This window comes from Botrytis cinerea, chromosome 14 (genome assembly GCF_000143535.2).
Source record: "Botrytis cinerea B05.10 chromosome 14, complete sequence".
Lineage (NCBI taxonomy): Eukaryota > Fungi > Ascomycota > Leotiomycetes > Helotiales > Sclerotiniaceae > Botrytis > Botrytis cinerea.
The window spans coordinates 1654492-1676460 of record NC_037323.1 but is presented as its reverse complement, the minus strand read 5'-3'; the positions used below and the strand labels follow the sequence as shown (position 1 = coordinate 1676460).

At 44.5% G+C, this 21969-nt stretch overlaps 6 protein-coding genes across 6 annotated transcripts; 2 read left to right on the top strand and 4 right to left on the bottom strand.

Annotated features, from left to right (window-relative positions):
- Window positions 1–717: 717 nt before the first annotated feature.
- On the bottom strand, window positions 718–2155 carry Bcgas2. The gene is made up of 2 exons (XM_001547847.2): window positions 1880–2155; window positions 718–1807 (listed from the first exon to the last, which is right to left on the bottom strand). The coding sequence occupies exons 1-2, from the start codon at window positions 1992–1994 to the stop codon at window positions 1065–1067; spliced, it is 858 nt and encodes a 285-aa protein (XP_001547897.1). The 5' UTR covers window positions 1995–2155; the 3' UTR covers window positions 718–1064.
- A 5454-nt stretch (window positions 2156–7609) lies between these two features.
- Window positions 7610–9130, top strand: BCIN_14g04250 (hypothetical protein). The gene has a single exon (XM_024697232.1). The coding sequence runs from the start codon at window positions 7837–7839 to the stop codon at window positions 8449–8451; it is 615 nt and encodes a 204-aa protein (XP_024553047.1). The 5' UTR covers window positions 7610–7836; the 3' UTR covers window positions 8452–9130.
- Window positions 9131–9219: 89 nt separating this feature from the next.
- BCIN_14g04240 (hypothetical protein) lies at window positions 9220–14278 on the bottom strand. Its single transcript, XM_024697231.1, has 4 exons — window positions 13595–14278; window positions 11432–13502; window positions 10265–11031; window positions 9220–10210 (listed from the first exon to the last, which is right to left on the bottom strand). The coding sequence occupies exons 1-4, from the start codon at window positions 13653–13655 to the stop codon at window positions 9561–9563; spliced, it is 3549 nt and encodes a 1182-aa protein (XP_024553046.1). The 5' UTR covers window positions 13656–14278; the 3' UTR covers window positions 9220–9560.
- Window positions 14279–14491: 213 nt separating this feature from the next.
- Window positions 14492–15768, bottom strand: Bcrpl5. The gene is made up of 3 exons (XM_001547842.2): window positions 15694–15768; window positions 15514–15551; window positions 14492–15459 (listed from the first exon to the last, which is right to left on the bottom strand). The coding sequence occupies exons 1-3, from the start codon at window positions 15694–15696 to the stop codon at window positions 14613–14615; spliced, it is 888 nt and encodes a 295-aa protein (XP_001547892.1). The 5' UTR covers window positions 15697–15768; the 3' UTR covers window positions 14492–14612.
- Window positions 15769–17733: 1965 nt separating this feature from the next.
- On the top strand, window positions 17734–20413 carry BCIN_14g04220 (hypothetical protein). Its single transcript, XM_001547841.2, has 2 exons — window positions 17734–18041; window positions 18112–20413. Exons 1-2 carry the CDS (start codon window positions 17862–17864, stop codon window positions 20263–20265), a joined length of 2334 nt encoding a protein of 777 aa, XP_001547891.2. The 5' UTR covers window positions 17734–17861; the 3' UTR covers window positions 20266–20413.
- A 24-nt stretch (window positions 20414–20437) lies between these two features.
- BCIN_14g04210 (hypothetical protein) lies at window positions 20438–21933 on the bottom strand. The gene is made up of 4 exons (XM_024697230.1): window positions 21798–21933; window positions 21363–21466; window positions 21093–21302; window positions 20438–21033 (listed from the first exon to the last, which is right to left on the bottom strand). The coding sequence occupies exons 1-4, from the start codon at window positions 21903–21905 to the stop codon at window positions 20574–20576; spliced, it is 882 nt and encodes a 293-aa protein (XP_024553045.1). The 5' UTR covers window positions 21906–21933; the 3' UTR covers window positions 20438–20573.
- Window positions 21934–21969: the final 36 nt, after the last annotated feature.

Here is a 21969-nt window from a genome sequence, read left to right as displayed (position 1 = left end):
CCCTTCCATATTGCCCCTCTAATAACTAGGAAGATCTAAGCTGGCTTGCCAGCTGCGCCGAGGCTTTCTATGAGATTTTTGATGAAGAGACTGGGATATTTAGAGTATGTATGTGAAGGCGAAGGGTAAGCTACCTTTTGATGTCACTGTTTTTGGGAGTGACGTTGTGAGATGTATGATACGTTTAGGGCCAGAGATAAGCTATGCATGAAGGCAGCCGCAGGACAAATAGTTAAACTCAAGTCTGCGGTCTTAGTGGCCCAAATGCTCTTTTAACATTGAACTCTTTAAACGTGGGACGGTTTTCTTGGTATACAATTGATTTCATGTCTATGTTCCGTGCAATTTTCATCTGTTTATCAAATTGATAATTGGAGATTTATATCCTGATCATTGAGAAGCGAAGCATTGGAGATCTTGATATATATATATGTTGGTATCAACTTGGTTGATAAGTGTAAAGTACTTTAGTCTATAGTGGTGTAATTGTTCTTATCCATTTACTATGTAAAGCTATGTACATTTATAGATAGATTAGAAGCTAGCGCCTGCGCTAGTCAATACAGCTCCCTCTGTATGATCACATGATCGATATCCCGACAATAGGTATATAAACCTTCTTGAAAGTCGTGTAGAGAACCGAAAATAACGCGAGTGTAAGCAAAGAAGGAGCTCAAAGCTGCATCGATTAAAAGTTTAAACAAATCACAATCAGAATGAGAAACAAAAAAAGAAACGTTTTTTGATCAGCATAATTAGGATTTAAATAATGAGCGTGCTCAGCATCTATGAAAGGACTTTATGTGTATAAGGAAAGTATAAGTCAATTCATCATCACAATATCTATAGGACCACTCGCTCTTCCAGCTCTAGAGAAGAAATCGCAGATCTCATTCTCTATCGCTAGCAAGAGTCCACCACAGTACAAAAGAGATTTCTAACACAAAGGGAATTCCGAGCCATTCATCAACCAATAATAACCATTAATCTTATATCTTGTTCCATATCCATACCATTTCGGGTGCATTACCCACTATCAACCATCGCTAGCATACTTAAGATGCTTATTCGGATTCGGTAGCGAGAGCACGGGCAAAGCGGCGCTTGCTGAGGTTGTACTCAATCGCACGCTTCTTGGCACCAGCGGATTGGGTGAAAGCAACGGATCCACCGAAAGGACCAGCGAGAGCGCTGTTCTGGACCTTGGCAACACAGACGTTGGAGGCGCCACCGACAGAGCCGGAGCAAGTCATACCAGCTGGCATTTGAACAGCCATTTGGAAATCGGTAGTTTGAGCGGCGGAAAGACCACCGATACCGATACCTGGAACGTTCTGGGTAACTGCAGCCTTCTTGAAAGCAGCTGGGTCAGTTCCACCGGAAGTGGCGTCGACCATTGCAGTCAATGGTCCGGCACCATCTTGGTTGACTTGATGGAAGGTCATCTTGACAGTTCCGTCATCAGCGCAGGTTGGCATGCCAGATGCGGCACCGGCACCCATAGCGGCCTTGACACCGGTCTCTGAAGTACCTTTTGGAGTCTTGGCACCACCATCAGCGGCGCGGACAACGAGGGAGCGTCGGTGCATGCTGGCAGCGTGAATTTCACGAGCTGCAACAGCGGCGGTGCTGTTGGCGTCGCCTCCCATGAACATGGAGATCATCTTGGCAGCACTGACTGGACCAGTAGCAGTGCGACCAAGAGCAGAAGCCTTGGAAGTACCCATCTCGTTAGCTCTGAGAATGGAGGTATCAGCCTCAGAACCGCAACCTGGGGTTGGGCAATCACGAGGAGTTCCATCGGCGACTAGATAGATATGTTAATGGGATGAAGCTAAGAAAGAAGAAGACGCTATGAGCAAGAGATGGGAAAGCTTACCAGAGAGAGCTGGCATGTTAACACCGTTGGCACCCTGGACTTCAGTGACGACACCGTGGGCGAGGACGTTGGTGGCAGCGAAGGCCAAAAGAAGGATTGATGAAGTATATTGCATTTTGAAAGTAGTTGGTTGGTTGGTTGGTTGGTTGGTTGGTTATAAAGTTGAAGAACTTGGAAATTATTAAATGATAGTTTGTGAAATTAAATATAAAGCGACCGGCGCAAGATGGAAAGATTGTAAGATATTGTGAAGTGAAGAAAAGATGCTGAAGATGCTGATGATGAAAAAAAATATATTCCACTGGGAGAATGGACGTTCTTTATACAAAATTCCACTACTGCCAGAAGTCAAAAAGCTTGGTTGAATGAAAAGACCGGATGCCGAGCAAGGAACTGCATTGGTGTGCTTGGCCATATTCTCTCCATAAACGTTTCAAAAACATACAACTAACCAAGAGGTTTGGTGATACTGCTCCGAGACGTCAAAGATCCGACCACGATTTGTTGCTGCAGTCATGACTTGGTAAGGAGCTGTGTTCTTTGGGCCTCGATCTGCGATTTTTCCACACAGTGCAATTCAGGCTAAGGGCGGAAGCCTTTTCGAGAGACCCAAAATTTTGAAGAATAACCAATGACAAAACACGATGTTTCTTGGTCGATCATGCAATACTGGGGTGTGATATTACCCGGGGACGATCTCGAATCTCATGGAGATGAGCCTCTCGGATCTTTCATCTTTGCTCCTCCAACCCCTAAGGCTGATGCTTTGAGTGTTTGGACTTTGCTCCTTCCTAGAACCAAATGACCAACATCGGCATTCCGAAGTGGCGATTGGCTTCTTGCCTGTTTCGAGTAGGTATGGTCACAGAAGTTAAGCTTGTTTCGACATCACAGTCAGCTCCCGGGATCTCCATAAACACCGACAATGAAAACCAGCCTCAAAATCGCAGCCATAGCCTCAAAGGTCTTAGCTGCCGCAGATGCTCAAAATCTCCTGGAGGCCGTGCGGTTGTCTGGGAACATGCAACTTTAAAATTTGTGAATCTCCAATAACCGTGTGTTTCTTCACAGGGAACAAATATAGTGGGGAAACCTGTTCGCAGGCCTAGCCTAGACTGGAACTGTTGGCGATAAAATCCAAAGTTTTGGAAACACTCCTCTGTAGCAAATTTGAAATAAGCCACAATAGTTTGAACTTCAGCTACTTCACCATCGTAACTTCTTACAAGAACACTTATTCTGTGACGATATCGTCAATGTAGCCGCCAGCACTTGTGTACGAGAATGCTTTGTACATGGCACAGAGTACTTCCTCGTCCCAAGTTCCAACTGTCCAGTTTCAATGACTACTGTGCCTCAGACGACTTCGAACATCTCCGTTCATGCTTTACCAAACAACTTAGAGTTTCTTTTCGAATTCTTTGATTACGGCTGATATGATCTAAATCATTTTTGATGGCATTGATTGTAAACAAAGCAAACAATGTAAACAATGAAGTTTTGCTGAGATACAAAAAAATCGTCATACCGCATTTCTCTGGCGGTGTGGTGTTTCATTTCGAGGTTCCAGCCTCTACGAAACCTGAAAAGGAAATTAGAACGGAGCTGGAGTCTGTGGTATCATTAGCTCAGCACGTGACTCGTAATCTTCCACTATGACATTACCGGCACTTCACAATCGACTGCACTTCATACAGACCGTGATAAAAGGCAAAGGTCTGCATCAATATGACAAGACTCGCAATCTTTGATTCATTCCCACTTTGCTCGTGTTTGTCCAATGGTTCAAATCTTTTTCATCCGTCTTATACGACAGAACCAAATCCCATTGGCATTTTGAGATGGCTTGTTTTTTGCAACAACTTTCACACGAGCTTCCCTTCAAGGAATGAATCGGCATCCATACAGGACTTCCTCGAAGCCCCCCTCGTCATAGTATTACGCCTTCCATATTCCATGCTACCGCGCGTACGGCAGCAATCACGATTTCCTTTTGTATCTTACGTACGTATATCGACCACATCTGGATCCTTTGAGCAAGCACCAAACTCATTCATTCATGCCGAGAGGTTTGATGATTAGTCTGAGAGAGTGCGTATGCGAAGCAACTCGTATCCGTCTTGAAGAGATCATCAATGATTTAACAACATATTACTCCCTCAAGAGGATGCCTTTGTCACCATTTTTGCTATTCAAACGGCCACAGCCCAATATCATCAGAAGCCCAGAACTCTTTCGCAATTACCGCCATTGCATTTTTTGAAGACATTCGCATCTCCGCCTCGAGTAGCGCTTTGTCCAGCATCATGCTCCATGGACTACCCATGAATGGAGATAAATGCGATAGGTGTACCATACGAGATAGATCAAAATGCCTGACCATCCCAAGGGTCAGTATCGATTGCCCCGCTCTCCTAAGGAAATATTGCAACACATTCCTGCCGGGTATAGTTGAAATTCACAAGAAGATAATAGTTAGTTGGGGTTCTGACGGTAAGCTGTGAACGGGACTCCCGAAGTATAGCAATAAAGGATGATGAATACACTGATCCTTCTCAATCGGCACCTATTATCTGTATGATAGTAGCGGCTCTCATAATATTCGGTAATCAGCGAGACAAGTCGAAGGATTATTGTTCAAGGGGCAATATCACGTGACATAATTACTTCCGAATCCCGAAAAGGAATTAAGTCGCGGGATGGCTCGCTGGGGTGCAAATTACGATGAGATTGATGGCGAGTTCATGTTCTCCGGGATCATGAGGATCATATCCTAATGCTTACAATACTCCTCTACGAAATTTGGTAGCACGAAATACGTACGTGAATGAGGTACGAAGACGACGTGTATGAATCAGTTGATAGATTCCCGAGATGGCATGTTTCTTCAGCCGATGACGGTCCGATCCCACCGTGCCTAGCAGATCAATGATCTGTTTTTTACATGACACATGGATGGAAGCGACATATGCAGTATGCAGAGAGCCGCATGACATTACCGGCTGAACTCGTTCTTGTTCTGTCGATCTTTGCATAATCTAGAATTGAGGTTATCATGATGCGTAAACTTAAAGGTTTTTTTTAGAACATTCGAAGTAATCTCGGGTCAAGAGGTATTTACATTGATGGCGACATGCCGATCTAATAGGTCCCTTCATACAAACGTTTACTAAATGTTAGATATCTCGAAAGTAACCCAGAAAGGGCCAGAAAGACCTTAGCAAGTGATTAACCATTGGTAGCGATCTTGGCGTATCTGAGCCGGTTTGAAGGTCGTATTTTCTCCAAATCTATGGTTGCATTATCGCAGCCGCGTTTCCCTGTTGAAGTTCGTTTGTTAATACCAACCCCTTCATCTATCCATTCGCGTATTTCATGCCAACCATCAATGCCGTCCACAACTCATCTACCCAGATATACGGACCATGCTGTTACTTTGAAAGCCGCCTCATCGGACGACTTTGATGGCTATGGCTGATTGAAACTTTTCAGAGAACATTAAATCCCGCCTTTCCACTTTTTAGTTACAAGGAAATTCCCTACCGCATCATTCACAAATGGTAAATCAACTTGGTATATCGGCTCCAAACTCGTAAAATACCAGAGCATTTATTAAGAAAAGTATCCGCTGTGCGTATTCAGCTGAAAGATACCCACAAGGTAATTATTTGGATCCAATCAGTGACCCCTAACTGCAATTATCCGAAGCGCTATCCGAAAGGCGTCGCAAAAATGAAGGATAGTGTCGACTACCGAAGCTGATGTGAGCTGAACTCGAAATCAATTTTGTTCCATTTTTCCATCTTCATCACAAATTGAATATTACGAGTAAGAGGATTATGACTAAGGATACCAGGTGTAGGTAGGAAGTAGAAAGTGTTTAATTTAGACAAAAACAATACTCACACGACCTGATTTTCTTTTACGCCGCCTAGGAATTCCCATGAGCGAGTATGGCTTTCGTATGCTGCGTAGAAGATGGAAAATTGTATTGGTTCCTAGATAAATAGATTCTTTGGACCTTGATCTATATCATCTATCTATCGATAATTGACGGGGTGACTGCAGAGCCATTACCACAAGCAAGCATGCATTGGATGGCATTCTACAGGGTCAAGAAGAACTTATTAAGAACGTAGATACTAGGTAGGGCTTGGCATGGGTCTCTCAGAAGGCCTACTTACCAACTGCGGATATTCACCAAGACAACCTCTCTACCTTCACATCTTAATGCATTACCTGCTATATTACATGCAGGCAGACATTCACCGGTCAACAGAATCACAATCCCATAAACATCACCAACTTTCCGATTGTTGGTTCTAACGCCGAGCTTACATTTGTACGTACAATAACCCTATGGTGCAACATAACATTACCAGCCCAGCAAATTTGCAATCCAGCGACCGCCGTCTCATCCACCCATCTCATCCCACCATCGACATGAGATTGGTGCGAAATACGGCGGCACAACCAGCCGCGTTTGTTGACGTTTAATTCCTCATCTGATTCGCACTTCTCTTAGGATGATGAACAAATGAATGGTATGCTATGCGCTGCGATAATACAGCGGCACATCAGGTAGGCGTAGAATGGTACCTATGTACCAGTAAAGTATCAAGCCATGTGCTTCCCAGTGCTCCAAGCCTATTTATTCCTACCAAGTACGATTCGTACGAAATCTGAGACCAGTAAATCTCCGAAAATAGCCAGATTTTGCCAGTTTGGTACATTGTGACGCTCAACCGTGAGATGAGGAGAGCTGTATCAACTCCTGACTTTACCATAATCAGAAAGTCTCGCGATAGAAATGTTGGAACACTAAGCGGGCGATCGCTCCACGGGATTCGTGAAGGGATTCGAAGGAAATCTAGCCTTGTAGCCAGTATGTACAGTAGCACCTCCGTGCAGCCTTACGAGTGGAACCCCCTTCCTACCACTCTTTGGCTAACTGGGCAGGCCTCTCCGCGTGACTTTTCTGGCGGTGATTGATGGAGAGGTCCTGGTCAGAAGGTTGGAAAGGTGGAGATACAGAGTAGGTGCAAAGTGATGGATAGATATCTTTCTCAGCAAGATATCTGGAGATATGTTCCCCGTATGTAGAGCAATCATTGGGATTCTGCGGTCAATGGAATATGTAGAACCCATGCCTGACCCTATACAAAAGCAGAACAGGAAGAAGAAAACAATAAAAGAAAAACATGGGAACTACAACGTGGTAACAAGCTAATCTACAAAGCATCTAGTAACGACAGCCAAAACCTGCACTCTCCCCAAATTTCTTACCCAGTTGGGCTGAAGCAAGACCTTCTGTATGTACAATACTAGGATTATAGTGGGGTGTTTTGCATAACCCGGAAACAGGGTTGGAGGTCTCGACATATCCTTTAAGCCTGACAAGGATTCTCTAAAAGTATTCCACCAAGAAGCTCCATTCATACGCCCCCCCATCTAATCTGGGCTTGTATCGCATTGCCTCCTCACCATTGGTATACTAAAACCAAAGAGGGCAAAAAGGAAATATCTCACGAGTGCCTTGGACTTACTTGCATGTCCCTGACAGTCTCTTCCACATGGATGCCAATGGTTTTACCTTACATACATTTTGCGATGCTCCTACATGCGAGTAAGATCATTTGCTGACAGCAACTTCGGTTTGTTTTTGTTTTATTGTCCTCGATTCTGGTAAGTAACCTTAGCGAAGAATCTTCTAATCCATTATTCCATTTTGAGGTACCCGGTTCCAATCTCTACTTAAGCCTCCATCTTCCCAACTGTATTTGTCCAAATGCATACTTCATCTACTTCATTATATATATATACAGTTATCTAACACCCCCATCTTCACCTCCTCTCATCCATTACTCTCTCAGCCTCCAATCTTTTGTCAATACCCCGACACCAGAGAGACAACTTTACAAGAGAGATCACGAGACTCATCTCACCATCCATCCATCATGCCCGTCGTATCTGAACCCATCACGGGATTAACTCGCACACATGCATATGGCTTCTTCTCCAAAATACCTACTCCCTACCTGTTCCTCAGCGGAATCGTTTTTCTTTGCATCACAATCTTCATACGGAGGAAACGCTGTCCTACAACAAAAGTACAATACCATTTCCCACCAAGTCGTCCTTCTACCCCTCTCCTCGAAAAGTCCGATATGAATATCTTTTCATACAGGGATGAAACCCCAAAATTGGATACCGACAACCTCGCTCTCTCAAGAACCTCCTCGTCTTCTTTCGATTTCACTACCTCCCCCTCCTCAATCTCCAGCTCTCCAAAAACATTTTCTCGTCCCCCGCCACCACCTCCCTTCACGCCACCCTCGCCCCTCGAACCTCTCCCCTACTTTCCCATCCACGGAGGTGGAAGCGGCTCCGCTCCCCCCACCGAAATTCCCCCCCGTCGTCGCTCCTACACCAAGCCTCCCAACCCCCTCACCAACACCCCTGTCGTAAACGGCGAGATAATTTCCGGCGATGGCTGGCGTCGCCACACGCGCGTGTTTGGGGGCGGAGTATGTGAGGCATGTGCCGAGAGCGAGAGGAGAATGAGCGCGTGACTATATGAGCGGGGCTCGAATAATAGTAATCTGAAGATTTCGAAAGGGAATGGAGAGATAATCAAGGGATCCTGGGAGCCTGTTACTATTGGTGGGTTTGAGAATGGAAGGGCGATGGTTTTGGAAGAGGAAGAGGAGAATGGTGGCGAGCGAGAGATGAAGTGGATGAAAGAATGAGAAGATAGAGGCGGAGTTGCAGTTATGGGACTGGATTGTTCATTGATGTGAAAAGAGCGGAGACTTCAGGATTCATACGCAGATGCGGGGATCATGCAGCTGCACGACAGGTGAACGGAGCGACTTCACGTGATTTGTGAAATCAATGGGATGAAATTCTCATGACAGAGCCATCAAAAAGAGAGTGGGAAGAAAAAAAGACATGAAAAAGGTAGGAAATCGTGGAAATCAAGATAAAGGATTCGAAATGGATAGTTGTGTGCGTTTATCGTCCATCATCTCCTAGGTATTCACAGGCGTTAATTGATAGGTCACCTGCGAAGGAGGTTTGCTTTGGATTTTCTTGGTTCTGCTATGGAAGGAAGGATGGATGAATGAATGAAGTTATTTACTATATCACTAAAATACGTTGTTGGCGAAACCAGCTTTGCCGCTTAGATAATTTTGTACTGTGGATGGATAAGGAATTATGAGGTTAATGAATGCAAGTTTTCTTTCGCCACCTGGTATTCAATGTATAGAAAGATGTGTGTGTGTCGAGAGTGATGGCAGATCTAGAAGTACTTCATATGTGTGTATTATTTATTACGTTGGTAACTTTAAAGTAAGATGAATTCATAAACATTATCCGTCAATCTTAAAATGTTGATATGCGCCGATCTAACATCATAACTTATGCTTCTTATTATCTAATCTACTTGTACAACCCTTCATTCAAGGCTTTGTGTTATAAATGCCCTCCTCCCCTGTTCAACGCCACAAGATTTGCACAAATATTCACCTCCTTAGTGATACACATTCCCGTCATATTATCCAATAAATAAAACGCTATGTAAGAAGTATACTGTAGTAATAAGTAGCACAAAAAACCACGCCATGCTGATGAAAACATGCAAGTAATCTCAAAGTCCAAAATACAAGGTATCTGAATCTTACTCGATAGCACTCTCAGATACTATCCCATTTGAGCCAATATTTGCTACACTTGAATTTCTTTGCATAGCTTCTTGGCTTTCTTTGAATTTCTGCCAACCTTCAGGATCATTCTCAATGAGTCTCTGTCGAAGAATGCTAGCTTCGTTGTTCAGCTCGGCTATCACAGCGTCTGGGCCTAGGGTCTCTAGTTTGTTTCTGATGTCTTCGCCATGGAGGTCTTCAACCATGGACCTTAAAAATTGTAGATGTGCTGGTTGAATTTCGTGCCCCGTAGTTCCATGTAATTTGTCCTCGCCTTCTGGTTTAATAAGATTACGACGAATTTTCTGACCAAAACGATGCATCCTGCCTTCTTCCTGTGAAAGTGCTTTAGAGGCCAATGAGACATCGGAGTTGTGACGAGACAGAGTGGGGCGAATTCCACCCTCTTCGTGTGCTCCCTCTTCATCTGATGGTTGATTTTCAGCCAAGATTGGTTCGGGTTCAACATCTGATCCTTCGTAATCAGTTTGAAGTGGATATACATTATCAGTCATAGTTGTCCGCTCCGTGCCGGGTAATGATGGCGACAAGCGGGTCTCGGGAAATTCGTCTTCAAATCTTTTGATCATGTTTTGTAATGTATGATCAAGGAATAGTAATCGGTCTAAATTTATCAGTTGAGTCAAGGTACATTTGCAAAACAATGGATAATTCTTACTGTAATTGTGATGATCACTGGCCTTCGACTCCTTGACTAGAGCAGGTTGTAATCTAGCCCGAATCTTCCTGGCACTTCCCAATAGATTCTTTGACATATCCTTGGCTTTGCCACCTTTCACAGGTCTGTTCGGGGTGGCCGAGCTGCTGCTTGGCCTAGATAATTCGGAGATAGCTTGATCCATTGATGGCCTCCTAGAGTCATTGCCTTTGTTTCGCAAACATATACCTAAAGCTTTAACCACACCTGTCCCACCAATCACATAATCTTCATCGGGAGCTGGATCATCATCATCATGATTCTCTTGGACTCCTTCCATGTGCCCCACAATGTGTAACAATACTTCGGGAACTGCAACATCTTTTCCATTGGCAGCTGCATGGGGATCAGAGATTGCAGCAACAGCTTCACTGATTTCTGCAACTGGGCCACGTTCCATATTCCATAGACAATAAGCAACGACTTGCTTAGCCAAGGCTCTGACAATCTCGGACGAATCGTTTGATGGAACTTCAATATCGATACATACGATTGATTGAGAGACTCGTACCGCGGCCATCAATGAGGCATATAATGCACAAGCCTCTTCCTGACTTGCTTCATCTTTCGCATTTGCAAGAGCAGCTAGCTGAGTATTTTCCATAAGAGTCACATGCGCAAGACTGGGGCTCTCCGGTAAGATTTCTGCAAGGGCGATGGCTTGTTCCGGGGTCATGGATACATTAGTCAAATGTATTCGCTTGAGTTGAGGCAAACGTGGTAAGTATCTGTGATATGTCAGCCAATGATGTCCTCTATGGTCGTACTTGGAAATGTAATGAGAGTAAATTTAGCAAAGCTGAGAGAATAATCACTGAAGCCTTGCAGTGTAAGTTGCTGACATAAGTGAAGCAAACTACTGGTCGCGTTACGAGACCGTAAAAATGCCGCAGCTACATCCGACACGGTCTTCATATAATTAAATTGCCATTCAGAGCTTGATGACATCTAGCAATTTGCCTTGCTGAAGCGCTCAATCATTTCTCGGTACATGGGGCCGACGGGAAACCGTAGGGCTAGATGCAACAAGGATTGATATTGTGGATCACCATGTCCAATCGTGCAGGAATTACTAATCTCTGCATATAATATTGTCATGCGAACATAACGGGAAAATAATGAACATACCTGCGCAGGAGAGAAAGTGCACTGGGATTCGACTCGAAAAGATCATGGTTCTGCGATAAATCGATGAACTTGAAGTTCTTCAGCTTTGCCAGAGCTGGGAAAAGAGGCCACAGCGAATCCGGATTAAGGTTACAGTCTGCCAAGCTCAAGGCGTAGATTTTGTTGTCTTCGTCAAGAGCATTCGCAACGATCTCCATAGAATCTTTGAGATCATTACCAACAAGATCAAGGGCTTCGCACTTGCCAAATTTTATCCATCTAGCAACATGTTCCATCCCTACTGACGTGATTCCATTACCCGCGAGACCAAGTCTTCGTAAGCCCGATTTTATAATTCCATCAACTAACCCATCTAATTGCTCGCTGTTGATGCCACAATGGCCCAGGTTCAAAAGCTCGAATTCTGGACCAGCGAGTCGATCTCCAATAGCCTTAGATAATAAGCAAGAGACTTCGTTGCTCGTATGACTCGTGTTACTATCCGTTTTCTTTAGATGTCCAGAACCGGTCGTTGGTGTAGTAGTATCCTGGGGGAAAGGAATTCTTGACAAATCTAGAACCTTCAACGACCGGCTCATATTAATAAACAGAGAGATATGCCGCCAGCCATCTTTACCGATTTTATTGTTGTTTTTAAATACTAGCGATTCGATTATACCACCCTGAGGATATTGGCCCACTTTGCGAGTGTGAGATTTTCGGCCGTATGTTGGTAATTTGGCGGCCAAAAGACCAGCCAAAATCACACGAACACCTTCATCAGTAAGTCCACAATTCTCCATTATCAGTTCTTTCACGGGAACCACAGCTAAATAGTCTCCTAAAGTGACAAGGTCCGGTAATTGTAGCCAATAACCAGAGAGATCCAATTTCGCAACAAGACCAGGTATTGCAGCCGTTGCTACTGAGGCTGTGAGCTGCTCAACGATTCTCTTTAGTATTGGCGTTTCTCTTAATTGACAGCATCTTCTATAGATTCGAACAGGATCTGTAGTAGGCGAAGCATGGGTTTTTGGAGTGGCAGTGTTGGAAGTGGGTGAGAGTGAACTGTCACTCTCATCAATCTTCAACTCAACTGGGATTGTACCATTTGCCTCAGCAAGCCTTCGTTTCTTCTCCTTTCTTGCTTTACGCTCTTCCTCGCTGCGCTTCTTCTTCTCTTTCTTTTTGGTATTGTCTTTTTCCACCGGCGGAGATGATTCTGTAGCCTCTGGTGCATGTTCAGAGGTCTTTGGTTGAGCACTTCCGGTGCGCTTTTCATCAGGTTTGCTAACATTTGTTTTTGGAGTATCTTCTTGTTCCGCCTCGGGTACAGAATTTGTCGGATTCTTCAACGCGGCGCCTTCTCCCTTTTCTTTGGACCGCTTCATCTTTTCTTTATTTTTATTATCGATTTCATCGGACTCTTCATCGTCCATATAACGGGGACCACTGGCTATCTCAACATCCACGCAGAAGGCTACCCTTCTTAGCTTTGACTGTTCAAGCCCAGATATGGGACACCTTTCCCGGTGATGATCGACGTTCAGAACCTTTCTTTCGCACAATCCATTGTGGCCTTTGGCTGATCCAGACAATTGCCCACCCGAAGATGACAGCCTCCGTAAGGCACTCTGTAAGAAGCTGGGTCCACTCCGCGGAGGAGCTGGAACGTAAGGTGCATCGCCATCATCCTTCACCCCGTGTACTAGCACCGCGTTTTTTGGCGCACTTGGTCCCGCAGGTCTCTGCACTGGAGGTTCTATAGGGGAAGCTGCCGGTGAAGTACCAGGAGATGTGCTCGGATGGCTGGAAGGTGAGCCCGAGAACTTTGAGGATATGCTCGATAACCAAGAGTTTCTGCGGGACATGTTGGGTGATGTAGATGCTTTAGGTGGTGTGCCATTTGTCGTCACTATCCTTTCCGAAGAGGTATTTCTAGATACACCTGGTCGATTTGGAATCGGCTGAGGCGTTGTTGCAATTTCGGGCTCGTTTTCATTCTTTGGAGGGGTAGAGCCATTCTGTGGAGGCGGACTTGATTTTCCTTGTGAACCAGACGCATTCGGAACCATACGAGGTCGTTTTGGGTCTGAAATGAGTAACTCATGTTAGTCGCACACATGTAGCTGGCAGATATTTCAATATATCTCAATTTTCATTTGAAATATTGCTTGAACCAACCTTTGCTGCTTGAGCTGTGTGTCATCCAACTCACGTCCACGCCAGTCATTTGTTCCATCATGTAAAGAAACCTTCAAGGTATGTTCTCCGGCTTGCGAATTGTCAGAAAGGGTCTCCTGGTTGTTATCGAAGAGATGTTTTTTCAAAAGTCTTCGCAATTATCGCAACCAAGATTTGTTATCGCTTGTTGATGTCTCGCAATTTGTCTCGTCGCTGATGTGAGCAGTTCCTATTGGTACAAATCCATGATCAAGTTAGTGCCACAAATGATTGTGACGGAACGGTGAATGAATTAATGTGTTGAGTAGTATGGGTATATCAGAATCAAATGCCACAAACCACCAAGTACACTATAAATTGCGTTGGCGATTTGCGATAGTGATCAGACACTCTCACACAATGAAGCAATGAAGTGGAGCGGTGGAGAATATCGTCATGTGTTGGATCTTGGGGGTCCTCGTCGGGGTTGGTGCAAGTGGATTTAAGTTCGGCACCCACCCAGTCTCGGTGATTCGATGTGATTCGATCAATCAGTGGCACGACAATTGATAATCCACAATCTTCTGAGCACTCAACAATGGGCAATGATGCGAAAGAGAACATAAAACAAGGTGTGCGGAAAGAGAATTCACTCTTGCGAAAAGTTTCAAGAGAACATGATGTGATGTGGAGGGGTGGGAGGTCATAATGATGATGAGGGGGGGTGATTGAAATCCTTATTGTGACATTTTTGACGAGGTTCCCGGCATTGTGCCCAAAGGAGTTCTGGAAAGTTCTGAGTAAGCACTTTAACCAGGGCGCGATTCAAACAGAGGGGCGAGAAGAAGATATACTCCGTATGCAGACAAGGTATCAAGTGACGAGTCAAAGGCAGGACTTTTTCGTCAACTTTGTTTGTGAAATACTAAAAATACATTGGTTCATCATTCATCAAGATATGTAAGTTCTAGAGTATCAAGGGAATATCATTTTTATCGCCTAGCTAGAAAACCCATATCCGAAAATTTAATTTGAAAATTTACTTCAATTCGGCAATCTTGGCCTTGACTCTCTCGCGCTTCTCGTCCTTGGTCAACTTGCGTCCCTTGAACTTCAAAGACTCTTGCTTATACTCGTCCTTGGATTTCTTCTCTCCCTCAGCCTTCTTGAATGGGTCCTCACGAATAGCCTTGTGGGCCTCTTGGTACAACTCCTCCAATCCATCGGCCTCTATTTCATCATCAATGTAACCTTGGAATTGGGACTTGTAACGCTCCTCATCGTCATCGGCGAGGGTCTCCATGTACTCAGCGACGTGTCCGCCGAAGATGTATTTGCGGAGAGTCTCGGCATCGAGCTCCTTGCTTTCCATGTCGTAACCTGGGAAACGGTTCTCGGAGTGAGGAACGAGGATACCACCATCGGAAGCACCCTTCATGGCACCGAAGATACGGGCACCAGTGGAAGTGCGGTGAAGACCAACATCAAGGAAAGCCTTGAATGGACGTCTCTCCTCATCACCAGCAGCCTCGGTGAGTTGGTACTCTCCATCAGCCTCCTCAACACCGGTGAAGTCCTTATCCATACCGAGCTTCTTCAAGACACGACGGGCGATGAGAAGACCAGTGCAGTATGCGGCAGCCCAGTTGGTAAGACCGTGCTCAATACCGTAGGCCTTGAGCTCGTGGGAGTATGCGGCGCAGAAAACCTTGTCACCAGTGATTTCGGAGGTAACGATTTGCATGACGATATCACGGTTGGTGAATCGGACAACGAGACGGTATTTTGGCGCATTGTACTTGTTCTTGGCTTGGGTGATAAGACGCTTTCTGGCGTAGTAATCGGTCTTTCCGGAACGACGGCGCTTGTACTTAGTCTGGTAGCGACTGATTGATTGTTAGAGTGCGAAAATTGGACTGAGAAAGGGGAATTAAGCTCACCTATAGTACGCGGAGTTCTTGACCAGCTTGGTGAAAGGCTGTAAAAATTCCAAAAGTCAGCAACCTTCAATTTCTCGAAGCATTTTGCTATTTGACTTTTCAAGGATTCAAGGATCTTTGGGCTTTAAATGCCATGATCGCAGATATACTGCAATCATAAGTATTTCGATTTTAACTTACCATCTTGTTCGATTGACCGCACTACTGGATTATGAATTGTCGTTGAAGGTGGAAAAAATCAGAAGGAGAATTTTCAAAACATATTCAATTCTTCAATTTCGAAATTAGTGGGTTCGCTTAAGTGTGCGGATGGTGGGGGACGAAGTCTGTCACGTGGTTATACTTGACCCCCTCCGCATTATCTTTCCGGGGAATGCTGAAGTCAACTCTTTACCTCTTGCAATTGGGATACGATGCAATTACGAAATTGAATCATTCTATCCATTCTTTAGTACTACATCAATGTCGAAAAGTCAGTATGTTCTGTGTGTGGACTTGTGGCTACGAGCCCAGTTTTCTTTGAACTCCGTCAATGTAGTTCTGAGGGTTTCCATGTATTGGTATATCATTAAAGAGAACCAATGAAGACATCACAGAATGCAGACAATGAAATTATTGTCATGGAGGTTGTTTTTCCATGGGCTTAATACGACATACAGGATTTGTTATGGCAGCTCACTGATCAAGACAAAATGATTGTTGCATGTCTGATTCTGAAAAGTTTCAGAAACCACATACTTATTATTATTAGCCTTTGAAAATCTTTGCATTGATACTGAATTCTGCAAAGGTTTGTAAACTGCTCTGTTGGAATCTATTTTGAACTCGAACCCTTTTTTCTCTACTGCAGTTTTGGGTTCTATTGGAACTCAACCACATCCATCATTTACTTCTCCATCTCCTTTCATTCTTGTCTGAACCTCCTCTTGGAAACCTATGCGTGTTGTATCAATCGGATTACCATCAGTAAGTATGTGTAATCCTCTCATTTATCCGTTTGATCGGTTAATCTCGCAGAATAAATGAATCCAGAAAGGCAAGAGTAAGTTACTCTGTCCTCATCACTTTTGGTTCCGTCTTATCCCAGCACAAAGATAGTTAATTTACTTTCACTAATCTTTTACCAGTGAAGAGAATTCCTTGTACTTTTCATATTGGACTGTACAAGCAGTTGCTAATTATGGACATGCGAGTCCGTTCAATCTATAGTGACTTCCCGTTCGTTCTAACATTTGAGTTGGTCCTGAGAAGAGAAATCGCGGTGCGCGGTGCGAAAAGTAAGCCCAAGTCTCTAGAGTGGACTGGTATGAATCGTTTGCGCATTGAGACGCAAGAGTAAAGAAGAGACTTATTAGAGATGAAAGGACTCTGTGTATGAAACTAACTCTCCACGGAAAAAGCCGACCAAAACCTTCCTTTAAAGGAAAGTTCACTCCTGGAGTCCTCCCAAAGTCACTCCCTCTATCTAAATACGAACGCACTCCGGGGCAAGTAATCAAGAACGAACTCGATACCTCCATGAATGATAATGAAACTTTGATTCCAACCAAATTTCCCATCTTGCCACAACCTCCTACCGTTGTTGGGCATACCAATGGGGTTCACCAAAATTCTCATAGCCCAACTTCAGCAAACAATATGCTGAATACTCACTCGCAGTCGAAAGAAGTGACTATTGTCTTGGTTATGAATTGTCTTGAATCCCAACTCTTCTTCCAACAATCTGAGTTGCAAAATCCTAGACACCACAATATCTAAAGGAGCTTGCCCAAAGTACGGAGGAAGTCATTAGCGGATCGGAATGACATAAAAATCGAGTTTCTCATATTAGGCATGCGAGTCTTGGGATGTAAGAAAGACGAGAGTATTGGAATTGATCATAGGCTCAAAACATTATACACTACGGATGAAGACAACACGCATAATAAGATGGCTCTTTCCCAACCCTCTCCCCCAGAAAACGTCGATTTATGATGGATATATGAAATACGACGAAGCAATTCCGTGAGAATTACTTGAGCTGTGATAATTTAAGATTCGATTTCTCTGTCATTTACAATAAATAATGTAATGCAATGCAGTAGAATCAATTGCAGTGACAATTACTCGAGTCGATCTTGTCGTCGCAGACCACTCCCACGTGATCACGAGAGAGACGAGTGCGAACCCATGCTCGGTGTACCCCTGCAATCTCGATTTGTTTGTTTACATGACAACACAGAAGGTTCATGCGACGAAGAACTTTAAACCCATTTATTTCGACATTAGTTGGCCCATGAATGCCTCGAATACATCTTCTAGTATTTCTCAAAGCTCGTACTTGATAATTGTAATTCGAGCCAGCAAACATGGACGCAGATAATCTGCGCACTGCGTCCCTATACATAAACAACCAGCTACTTTCTCGCGGGCTTTTACGAAATGGGCAAACAATTGACTTTGCGCGCCCGCATAAATCAGAAGAGGGACTAGATGTTACCATGGGGAAGATAATGAGTGTGGTGAATGATTTGATTTTGAGGAGAGATGTAAGTATCCCAGGCGCAATTCAACACCGAGTTATTAGATGGAAAAGTTAAATTGATGAAAAATTAACAGCGCGATTCTCAACAACGGGAAAACCTCTCGCAGACAATTCGAGCTTTGCGCGCTGATGCTTTACGGTCTACAACTGATATGGAGAGACTCGCGACAAAAAACACAGAGTTGCAACGGAAAGTTGGGATAGCGGATGCGGCAGAACGAGCTTTGAAAACACAATTAAGGAGTGCCGAGCAGGCAGTCAAGGGATTGAAGGAGGATATGGCGAGAATGAAGGTCCTGGTAGGGCAGACAAGGGCACAGTGTGCGAACGAGGTCAGAAAGAAGGAAAGGATTATTGAGGGAATGAAGAAACATGTCGGTGAAGGTGGAAGAGCGAGGGGCAGTGGGAAAGCCGTGGGTGTTGCAACTATCAACGTAATCGCTGGAGTTGGGGGTGATAATGGGAGTGGGGCAGGAATGGGTACGGAAGATGAGGGGTATGATTTAAGAATGGAGACGAATGAGTTTTTGACAGAATTAGCCAGAGGGCTCAGTGATGAGAACGAATCTTTAGGAGGGCTGGTGAGAAGGACCATCGAGACATTAAGGACGGTTTCCGGTTGTGAGAAAGAGGAGGAACAAGAAGGAGGAATGGTCGTACAAATGGAGGGTTCCTATGAGCATCTTGCTTCCGAGATGGAATTTGTAATTGAACATCTACGGACAATCCTGACAAACCCATCATTCGTCTCACTAGAAGAAGTGGAGGTCAGAGAGGAAGAGATCATAAGGTTACGAGAAGGGTGGGAAAAGATGGAGTCTAGATGGAAGGATGCTGTCCATATGATGGATGGATGGCGTCACCGAATGGCTAGAAGTGGCCAAACTGTCAATATTGAGGAATTGAAGATGGGATTAAGCTTGAGTCCTTTCAAACCTACAGCAGACCCCAACTACGAGATCCTTCAATTATCGATGGTGCAGGAGGAGGATGAGGATGAATATGAGGATGAAGGCGATACACAAGCAGATATTGATGCCTTGGATGATTCGGGCATCGATGGTCGTGCGGAGCCCGAATTTGATGAGGAAGAATTGAGTGACGCTGATTCTAGCATTTTTGAAGAAGAACCCGAAGAAACAAGGGGAGAGGAGATTGAAGCCGAGGCAGACGAAGAAGCGGAAGAGGAAGATGAAGAGGAAGAGGAAGAGGAAGAGGAAGAGGAAGAGGAAGAGGAAGATTATGATGAGGTTACCGAAGATCAACAAGAACAACAACAACAACAACAATTAGCAGATATCACATTCGATACAGTATCATCTCTACCCGGGACGCCACCTCAGATGTCTCCCCTGCGCGAAACTACCAATGGTAACCGAGGTAGCCCCGAAAGGCCAGGCTCAAAGGGATTTACCACTATTATCGAAGAGAATACTTGGGATCTTTTACAACTCGAGCAGTCTTCATCTCATCCCAAATATATGTCAACCCCAACACCTAAGCCTCTTCCCAGGAAAGAAAAGAAGGAGGAAATAACAACAGCACAGCTCTCCGTTCCACACACCAACGAAAATCCCCTCCCCAAAACTCCAATTCCGACGCTCTCCGCCCACTCCTCAACCAGATCCTCAACTAGATCCTCGGTTGTACGAGAGACCAGAGCCTCGGCTGCGAGAGCAGCTTCAGCTAAAAAGCCTGTTTATGCAACGCCCAAACCAAAACCCACTCCAAAAGTTCAACTTCAACCCATTACATCCGCAAGTCGCTTACCTCGGCCACCCAATATACCACCTCAACAAAGTCCTCTTACTATGGCTAGTATTGCCGCTAAACTAGCCGCATCTGAACGTGAAGCAGATGCCGCAAGAGTTAAAGCTAAGTTGAAAGCTGCCAAATTGGCACGCAATGCTGCTGCTACCACTACCACTAGCACAATTGCCCCACGATCTAAAAGTCCAACTAAGAAAAGAGAACCGGCAGCTTCAAAACTCCCACCTCCGCCATCTTCGCCTATTAAAGAGGAGCCGGTCAAAAATGGCGGCAGCAGTAACGCAGCTACGAAAAGCCCGGAAAAAGATTTGAGTGCTGTGTCTAGTAGGAAAAGAAAAGTGAGGGCAAGTAGGGATAGAGAACATGGAAGAGCGGCGAGAAGAAGAAGTACTTTAAGCCCTTGGGAATTGGAGAGTTTAATTTCAGGTGGAATAGGATCGCCGAGAAAGGAGGAATGATGTGCATGAAGATGCATAGTGAGGCGTTACGGATTCGAGCTTTTATTATTCCCAATTTATGAAGTTATGAAGGTGGGTTCACTGTATAGAGATATTTTCCTGGTATTCTGTTTTATAGTACCAATTTTTGATGTTATATCTGTACGTATGCGTGCATTGGTGGCGCTTTGAATACCCGATTTGCTCTGATTACTTGTTCATTTGCCTTGCTTCACAGCATTGCGACGTTGCATATATCTATATACCTCTAAATCTCTTACATGTTCTTAGTCGTATTCATCCCTGTCTGCTTCCTGATCGAGAATATTCTACAACTTGACATCTCTTGCTTTCCCCTTCATCGCCAATCCAATTGGTACTTTCGGATGATCCCCACTCAATTCAAGCCCAGTGATATTCTCTAATTCCTCCACCGCCTCATACGCACGACCTAAGTTTACTTTTAGAGTACGAAATCCGGCTGTCTTGGCAGCTTTGAGGTTCTCGCCTATATCGTCCAGGAAGAGTATATCTGACGGGGAGAGGGGAGGAGAATTGGGAAATTTAGAAGAGTAGTGTTCACGCAAAGTACGGAGTGTCAGTGCGTAGATTTCTGGGGATGGTTTGCGCATGTGCACGTGTGCGGAGGATACAAATACATCGAAGATTTCGGGGATGAAGGAATGGGATTTGGAATATGGATGTGAAGGGGGGAAGATGACCGTATTGGAGAGACCAGCTAGGGTGTATTTCTTGGAGGCCTTGAGCTTTTGGAGACAGGGATACATCCTTAGGTTACGCATTAGTATTATGGTTTTAGCAATTAGGGGTTGAAAAAGAGGAAATACCAAGGATCAAGTTCCCGCGAATTGTCCATCATGGACCAGAAGAGGGATTCACCGTCAATTTGAGGTATGGGCGGGATAGTGGATGGGAGAGAATGTTTTTCTCGTACGGAGTTGTAAAAACTGGTCCAGAATAAAGGGTTGTGGAGGTCGGATGTGAATCCGGCGAAGAAGGTGGGATTTAGCTCTAGCTCGCCTCGTTCTAGACGGTGCCTGGCTGCCGTATTAGTAAATGAATTTTGGGTATATAGTTTGGTTATGTAGATTGCTTACCAGAATCCATTTGGCTTGTTTTTTGAGAGGGCATAGTTCACCCAGCCCGGAGGTATGTTGTTGGATATCTCGAAATCAAGGATTGCTTGCATAGGAGATAGAACCTGCGAGGAGTTAGATATTGTGTAAGGTTAGAACTCAAAACGAGTAGAACATATATGTATGATTGAAAACGGGGAATCTCGACTAGAGACGCGTCGCCATCTCACCCAATGCACCTTCAGCTCGTGGTGTATGTGGTCTTCTTCTTTTTTTTAGTATATCATACTTCCAGAGGACACGAGAGAAGCTTCTCATCGCCTCTCTTTCGGGGAGATGCCATCATACGAACAGACATTAAAACCCTCTCATGAATTTCCATTTCGCAATTCTGAGTTGATACTTCAAAAGTTCAGGTGCAGCACAGCCATAACACATAAAGGAATGATTACTAACGCAGACGCCCCCAACGTCGAACAAAATCACTCTTGGTTGGTTTTCTGAAGTCATTATGGTCTCGATACTCTCTAAAACAAAATCTATAGGAAAATCTTCTTGTGACATTTGGAAGGGAGATGTTCTGGTGATGTACTGGAACATGGAACTCTATCATGGACCTCGGCATCCG